Source organism: Vigna angularis, chromosome 9 (genome assembly GCF_016808095.1).
Source record: "Vigna angularis cultivar LongXiaoDou No.4 chromosome 9, ASM1680809v1, whole genome shotgun sequence".
Taxonomy (NCBI): Eukaryota; Viridiplantae; Streptophyta; class Magnoliopsida; order Fabales; family Fabaceae; genus Vigna; species Vigna angularis.
Window position 1 is genome coordinate 18,126,247 of NC_068978.1, and position 8,779 is coordinate 18,135,025.

The following is an 8,779-nucleotide window of genomic DNA, read 5'->3' on the forward strand; positions in this document are numbered from 1 at the left end:
TACAATTAATTATTTTACATATATTTAAATGAATTTTAACTTTTGACTTTCTAAAATGACTTTTTTTTTTCAAATTTATAGACATAGTTACAAAAATAGTTAATATTATTTCACATTATTCATTAACAAATAAAAAGAAAACTTTTTTTTTGAAATAATGAAATCTAAATAAATAGAGAAAAGAAATATTTAATAATTTTGTAAAACTATCTTAGTAAAGAGAATATGTCTATGATGGTAAGTTTGAGGTTTTAGTGATCATGGGTTTCATATATGTTTGATCAAAATGAGTAAAACATGAGATAAAGGAGATGGATGAGACTTTTAAAAGATTATGATTTTTAATTACATTATCACTCAGAGAAGGTAAATGTAGTACGTAGTAAACACTTTAAGCAAAAAATCTTTGAATGTCTTCAAAAATGAGTTTGTTAAAAAAAATTTATAGACTTAAATTTATCAATTACATTAGGTTATGATAGAATAAAATCAAACTCCATTCAAGTCACTAGTGACTTATAGAAGGAAATCCAAGAGGTTCAAATAAGTGATTAATTCATTCAAAAGAAAAATAAGTTGTTAGGACAAAAGGATGAAGAAAACTTTAGGAATGATAGTACATGAATTTTGAGATTTTGAGAACAACACGGTGACCTTTAGGTGACACTCTTGTGACTTCCTTATAGTTCGCCCACATAAGCTCTCTAGCTCTGATAGTGCCCATTACTATCATGTTCACTGTTCTCTCCAGGTTCATTCATATGAATCTCTTCTACATGATGCGATTATATTAGTCTAATTTTGAAAAAATAAGAATAAAGTTATAAAACTACTATAGTAGAAATAAATGTATGTTAGTAAACAATGTTTAATTACGGTTTGGACTCACGTAAAATACCAATATAAATATGAATAAGGATGCAAAATATGTTTAATGACTAATTAAGGTGTTGTCAATTTTTTAAAGAGTATACAATATTTTATAATTACATTAGTAGGCTATAAAAAAAACTTTCTTTACTAATAAAATTGATAATTGGGACATCACACCGAATATCTTGGGGTTAAGTAGTTACATATGTCTCTCAAACTCGGAAGCCATAAATGAGATGTAATTGGATCCATTTGAGAGATGCACAAGGTTTAATAGTTTTGACTTAAGTAACTAATGTTAAGGTTTTATTTTAACATCCATCACTGAGGTTGATGATTTGCAACCTTTCATAGTGTTGAGTTTTATTTGGCTTTTTAATGTTTAATATGTTAGCAAAAAAAAGAAGATAAACATATTGTTTCAATAAAGAATTTTGACTATGATGTTTCATGTGAGTGTTAAAGATTTAAAGGATGTTTAAAAATTTAGTTGTTAAAATCTTAATAATTTAGTTGTTAAAATCTGGTAATGTATTTAATTTAGTAATTCAAAAGTCAATAGCTAGTAAGACTTTGAAGCATCATTCATCCAATTAGATCCCTATCATTCAAGAGTCAAATCTTATAAAAAAAAAAGGACATACGGCCATTCATGTCATTGAATTTGGAGAGCTCTCACTTTAAATAAATAAAAATTATGTAATTTAATATATTTTTTATTTTCTAAAAAACGGGTAAATTTAATAAAATTTAGTTAAAATAATAAAATTTATGTATTTCCTAAAATTAAAGAATTAAATTGAATCAAAATTTTAAAAAATATATTAATTCTAATTTGTACTAAAAATTAAAACTGAAAACATATTTAATTCTTTAATTTTGTATATTACGTAATTATTTTAAAATCGTTAAGTTTTTACGTTATGCTTTTTGATAATACATTATTGATATAAAAAATAGTAATTATAGAACTAAATAGATAAGCCTCCACAGTTACAAGGCTACTAAACTAACATAATGAAAGTTTCTCCTATAAAGAAATATAAAGTTACAATGAATTGAATATTTAACTCAAAACATTATAGTAAAAATCCAAAATAACTAACTCATCCAAAACATTTGATTATAATTAACCCAACAAAATATATATCTTCAAGAAGCTTTGGCCATGGACACTGACACATTAGTATACTCCAAAGTCTGAAATTCAATGAGTTGGGAAACTTTCTTTTCAAATCTTTTGAACAATTCATCCGTGGTATCTTCCCCAAACTCAACTGACAAAAGAGGTTCAAAAACAGCTCTAATGGACTTGGCTACGAACTCTCCTTTCATTTTGCTATCAAGTATAGAATCATCGACATCCTCGTGAAGATTTGCATCCCAACCTATGTTGAAAGTCCTCAATGTTTGAATGGCAAAGGATCCTTCTTCTTCAATCACTTGCCTAACTTCTTCAGCAGTGGGACCATATATAGGTAGATCAAAGAAGTCTAATTTTTTCTCTTCAAGTAGACCCTACCAATCACAAAAAATAAATAAAGCAACCTTATTTTCCTATTGCTGGTCTCTAGAGTCTTTCAAAATTCTGGCTTTAGCAAGAACAAAACATACACTACAGGGAGTACATGCAATGCTAAACAAGTCAAATAAATGATAAAATAATAAAATACAACCCTTGCTATGACAACATATAAATTGTTATAAAATTTAGCGTAAATTCAGGTTTTAAATCACAGTTTTCAAACTGACACGTGTACTTTTCGTTGTGGAATTCTAATGTCCGATATGAAAGCAAAAGGAAATTAATTATAAAGCGAAGTTAGTGGTTTGTGATATTCTTGGCTTTGAAATGACTGACACACATACACAATAATACAACTGCTATTTTGATGAGTTGGTTCACTTTTGGATAATCATCTATCAGACCTCATCGCTTACCTCTTGGACCATGTCATTGAGTACCATTCCAATTACCTCTGCAGGATTACCAATTTTATGGGTTTCATCTCTACCGATGAATGTAAGTACCATAATACCATCTGACTTTACTTCCTCTGAACGTGATTTTAGAAAAAGTTCGAAATTCTTTTCAAATTGGCTAAAGTATGCTTCACGGATGGAATGAGAGCTTGTACTTGTTATATAAACATTTCCCTTGTTGAGTGGTTCGTCTGTGTTTCTCGAGCTTTTTGGTGCCTGCATGATACCATGGCAACAATTTAACTTCGTAAATTCAATTGTATATATAGAATAGAACAGAAGCACATGCAGTTAAAATGAAATGATGTTAATTTCTTAAATATATCATCGAATATAATTGACCTGTGATAGCCAGTGAAGACTGTAAGAAGAATGAAAGAAGTGGATGTAATCATCAGGAAAAAGTCTTCCGTAGAAGCTTCCAGGTGTTGCATGAATAAAACATCGTACATGGTTGTCGTTTTTTTCTTCATGTATTCTTTGGAAGAAGTCGGGGATCAACTTGAAGATGCTATTGAAATCATTTCCAAATAGATCATTCATGTAAATTTGCAATACACGTGGCGTACGCTGGTTTAAGCTCAGGTTAACATTATCCATTATGCTCAACATATTTGACACAAATAAGAGTGAATTTGGTCCGGAAGAGCATCCCAAATCTGCTACTTTCCAACACCTTTCTGAACTTGTCTTTGACATCAACAGTTTTACAGTATCTTCAAGTATAGGTTTCACCATGCTTGCCACTTTTCTCTACACCAAATTTAACTTGGGTTACCTCTTCCTAATATTGAATATGATATATATATATATATACACACACAGAGAAAAGAGATAATACCTGAAGTAAGGAGTTTTTGGTATAGCTGGTTTCTCCTTCACCACCATTCATGTGAAGCACTCTCTCTGTTGCCATCATATAATGAATGGACACTCAACAATACAAAGTCCCAAACAATTATGTTAGGCTATGGTAAGTGTCACCGTTTATACAGAGCACTTTATTGTTAGAACAAGGATATGACTGTTTTTTTTCTAAAAAAAGACATGATCATGACTAATAACTAAAAAAACATGGCAAAAACAGCCTAACCCATTTATTTTTCATTCAATAATCGGAAGATATTTTAATTTAGTTTAATTATTTATTTAGTTGCTAAATTCAACTTCGTTTCTCTTTAAAAAAAATGTCAATTTCGTCGGTATTTTGTATAATTGCATCAATCAAATTTATTTTCCTACATTCACAAAAAAACCCGAGTTAAATATTTTAGTGATGTAATAAAGAATTCTGCATTTTTTTTTCTATTCTATTCTGTGCCTATTTCTTTCTCTCTCTTATATGTTCATCTTATCATTAAATATACTTATCTTTTAATAATATTTACTATCTTTAGACTCTTTAAATTTATTTAAAAAGCTATAAACTTTTCTAAGAAAACACATACATTTCCCAATAGTACTTTATTCATTAATGTTTTCATGAATAAAATGATCTATTGTTTTAGTACATACACTGTTTAATTGAGGGAGCTCATATTAAGGAGGAGCATTATAACTCTTTTTGCTTATGATAAAAAAGGGGAGAAATATGTGCAGTTATTACTAACAATTATTTTTAAAAAGTGATTTTTGATCACCATTAAAAAGGGGGAGATATTTACCAATGAGGAGCATTGGTAAATTTGAAGATAAATGATTTTGATGATGCTGAAAGACGATAGATTGTTATAATTGTTTTAAAAGCACTTTGTAGATTATAAATGTATTAGGAAAAGCCTTAAACATGTAATACTTAGAAAAATTCGTATTTCTAGAACTGTTACGCATTTAATCGATTATTAGAAGTTATAATCAATTATCCTGAGCCCTTCTGAAAAACCTCATTGCTCTGAAATAATAGATTATTACTACAAATAATCGATTATCACTAGCTCTCATGAGAACTGCCAAAGTCTCTGGAATAATCGATTATTCCTCAGGATAATCGATTATCACTTTTGAAAAACCCTGTAACGGACTCAAATAATCAATTATCACTAACAATAATCGATTATTTGTGGCAGTTATAATTCATCTCTGCGAGCTTAGACCAGTTGGCTATATAAGGTAGTTCCAAAACTCTTAGAAAATGATTCTGAGCTTTTTAAGAATACAGTTTGTCTGAGGAAGTTCTAAAAAGCTAGCTCTAGTGCTTTGCCTGGTCTCGTGAATAGGAGAAGCTCGTGTTTCGTGTGTCGATAGTTGGAGCGGTTCTCTTCGAGTTGTCAAGGTGGTCATCTTCCTGTTCGTCTGTCGAAAGAAGATTTTAATCTGCACTGTTTCGGTTCGTTTGTCGAAGGAAAGTACAGATTACCCTTCCGGTTCGTTCGTCGAAGGAAGGTTTTTATCATTCTTTTTATTCATTCTATTGTAAATCTTTAAACTGATTTTTAGTGAAAACATTAATCACTTTTTATAGTAATTAACAACTGGACGTAGATTCTTTTGAATCGAACCAGGATAAAAATTTTGTGTTGAATTTTCTTGCTCTTTATACTCTTTAAGTTTTACGCATATCAACTGTTTGATAAATTTTCTCTAAGAAAATTGTTTTTCTAAAACGGACCATCAAAACTTGATTTGTGACCGTAACACGCTTTACTATTATTTTATTCCGCTGCGCGACTCTGTAACGGTACCGATTGGTCCGACAATTGGTATCAGAGCTTGCTTTAATATTTTTTCAAACTGTTGCGAAAATGGCCGGTCATCAAAATCAAGTATATGCTGAGGGTGTATCCATCAACAGACCACCTCTTTTTACTAGTGATAACTATGCCTTCTGGAAAGTCAGAATGGAAATTTTTATGGGGTCTGTTGACAGAGGCATCTGGGAAGCTGTGCTAAATGGTCCCTATATTCCTAAAAGAACTGTTGATGCTGTAGAAGTAGATAAACCATACTTTAATTGGACTCCTGAGGAAAATAGAAGAGCCCAATTTGATATTAAGGCTCGTAATATTATTTCATCTGTTGTAGGTAGTACTTGATGAATTTTATAGAATTTCAGTGTGTAAGACAACACAGGAGATGTGGGAGGTCCTCAGAGTCACACATGAGGGTACAGACGACGTGAAACGTGCAAGGAAGAACACACTCATTCAGGAGTATGAGATGTTCAGAATGCAGCTTGGAGAAACAATATCTGATGTCCAGAAGTGTTTCACTCACATTGTGAACCACCTGACAGATTTGGGTAAGACTTTTGACACTGATGAATTGAATGTGAAAATATTGAAATCATTAGACAGGTGTTGGCCACCAAAGGTGACTGCCATCTCAGAGTCTCAAAACCTCACTCAAATGTCAATGGCGATTCTCTTTGGAAAACTTCGTGAGCATGAGCTTGAGCTGAGAAGATTAACTGTAGAAGAGGATCAAGGCAAACGAAAGACGCTTGCCTTCAAGTCTGAAATCTCAAAAGGAAAAAGTTCTAAGAGAATTGAGGACGATGATTCCGATGACGATGAGGAAAATATGAGTCTTATGATTAAGAAGTTTGCTAAATTTATGAAAGCAAAGGGAAAAGACAAATACCGTGGAGAAAGGAAAGAAAATCAAGGATCTCCATCAAGCGTTAAATGCTATGGATGTGGAGAAAAAGGACATGTGAAGACTGACTGTTCTAAGAAAAGGAAAAGTGAAGAAAAGAAGGAGAGAAAATTTCCAAAGAAGAAGAAAGCTTACATAGCTTGGGAAGAGAATGCTTCTAGTTCTTCAAGTTCAAGTGATTCAGATGAAGAAGCTAATTTGTGCTTAATGGCAGACTTAGAAGATGCAGGAAGCCAAGTAAGTGATTCTAGCTTAGAGTCAAGTGATGAATTTAATTTACAAATGGCATTTCTTGATTTGTTAAATGAATCTGAAAAACTTGATGTTGCTCATAAAAAGTTAAAGAAAGAGCATAATGAATTGAAATGGAAGTATGAAAAAGTACTAGATGTTGAAGTGGTTTTGAGAAACAAAGTTAGTAATCTAGAAACTAAGTTATCTGAATCTGATGTTGTTGTACAACCTTTTGAATGTCTATCGTGTAAAAGTCATATGTTTGATATTGACATTCTTGAGAATTTACTTGCAAAGGCAACTATGTCTAAGTCACATGCCAAAACAAACTTTGAGAGAAGCAATGCTAAAAGTGGAAACACGCATCTACACAAAAAGTCTAAAGTGATAAGAACTCGTAGAGTTTGGGTAGAAAAATGGACTTTTGTGAAAAATAAAGTGTATGAGGCTTGTTGTTTTTACTGCATGAAACTTGGTCACACCTCAAACAAGTGCAACATCAAACATTTTGGTGTTCCAAATGGTAAATATGCATGGGTTAAAATTGTAAAATGATGTATGTTTGCACAAACTAACCCCAAGGACCCATAATAAGATTGGGGACCTATATTCTTGCTCAAATTTGTTTTGTAGGAACTTACTAAGTCAAAGAAGTCACTGTGGTATCTTGACAAATGGTTGTTCAAGACACATGACCAGTGACAAGAAAAATTTTATATCTTTTGAGAAGAAGCAAGGATTTGTGACCTATGGAGATAACAACAAAGGTAGAATCATTGGAACTGGAGACATTAGAGAAGGAAACACATTGACTATAAAGGACGTATTATGTGTTGAAGGTCTCAAACACAATCTCCTAAGCATAAGTCAATTATGTGATAAGGGTCTCAAGGTAACCTTTGAAAGTGATAGATGCACCGTATATTTTAAAAATTCTACAAAAATTGCTTTGCAAGGTGTTAGGCATAATAACATTTACTTGATTGATATTGAAAGTACATCTAGTCATAGTATAACACGTTTAGTTGCTAAAGAGGAAAATCCTTGGTTATGGCATAAAAGAGCTGCACATATTCATATGCAACATTTAAATAAGTTGATTTCAAAAGATCTTGTGATTGGTTTGCCTAATTTAAAATTTGAGAAAGACAAAATATGTTCTGCATGTCAAAAGGGAAAGCAAACCAAATCCTCATTTTCGTCTAAAAACATGATTTCAACATCAAAACCTTTAGAACTTTTGCATATGGACTTGTTTGGTCCATCTAGAATTAAAAGTTTTGGTGGAAACTACTATGCTCTTGTGATTGTTGATGACTACACTAGATTTACTTGGACATTTTTCTTAACCTTGAAAAGTGAAGCTTTTAAAGCATTCAAATCGTTTGCAAAATGTGTTCGAAATGAAAAGGAATTGAAAATCAAAACCTTGAGAAGTGATCACGGTGGTGAATTTAAAAATGAATCTTTTGAAAAGTTTTGTGAAGAACATGGAATTGCTCATAATTTTTCTACTCCAAGAACTCCCCAACAAAAGGTGTTGTTGAAAGGAAAAATAGGTCATTAGAAGAACTAGCTAGGACTCTTTTAAATGAATCTAATGTGCCAAAATACTTTTGGGCTTATGCAGTTAGTACTGCTTGTTACATGTTGAACAGAATGCTAATTAGGCCTATTCTTAAGCCAACTCCCTATGAACTGTTTAAGGGTAGAAAACCAAATGTATCTCATTTGAGAATCTTTGGATGCAAATGTTTTGTTTTGAATAATGGTAAAGATAATCTAGGTAAATTTGATGCTAAATCTGATGAGGCAATCTTCTTAGGATATTCTTTAACTAGCAAAGCATATAGGGTGTTTAATAGAAGAACCTTAAAAATTGAAGAATCAATGCATGTTGTCTTTGATGAAATTGTGGACCTTGAGGTGAACCCTCTTGAGTCAAATAAACCAATTCTAGGTGATGAGGATTATTTGAGGGAAGCTCTTGAAGAAATGTATCTAAATGAACACTATCCTCCAGAAACTCAAAATGAACATCAAGTAGTTGATCCTATAAGCTATCAACAACCAAGAGGACTTTCTCTGGACAACA

The 8,779-nt window shown here is 31.7% G+C and overlaps 1 protein-coding gene across 1 annotated transcript; it reads right to left on the reverse strand.

Annotated features, from left to right (window-relative positions):
• Positions 1 to 1,908: 1,908 nt before the first annotated feature.
• Positions 1,909 to 3,847, reverse strand: LOC108346588 (xanthosine methyltransferase 2). The gene is made up of 4 exons (XM_017585658.2): positions 3,698 to 3,847; positions 3,199 to 3,609; positions 2,815 to 3,072; positions 1,909 to 2,391 (listed from the first exon to the last, which is right to left on the reverse strand). The coding sequence occupies exons 1-4, from the start codon at positions 3,773 to 3,775 to the stop codon at positions 2,026 to 2,028; spliced, it is 1,113 nt and encodes a 370-aa protein (XP_017441147.2). The 5' UTR covers positions 3,776 to 3,847; the 3' UTR covers positions 1,909 to 2,025.
• Between the last annotated feature and the right edge of the window lie 4,932 nt (positions 3,848 to 8,779).

Bases quoted from the DNA above. Each gene is read 5' to 3' on its own strand.
- LOC108346588 (XM_017585658.2), bottom strand. From the start codon at position 3,775: ATGATGGCAACAGAGAGAGTGCTTCACATGAATGGTGGTGAAGGAGAA. The intron at 3,073-3,198 runs GTCAATTATATT...GGTATCATGCAG, and splicing joins GTCTTCACTGGCTATCACAG to GCACCAAAAAGCTCGAGAAA. The intron at 2,392-2,814 runs GTAAGCGATGAG...TGTGATTGGTAG, and splicing joins TCAATGACATGGTCCAAGAG to GGTCTACTTGAAGAGAAAAA.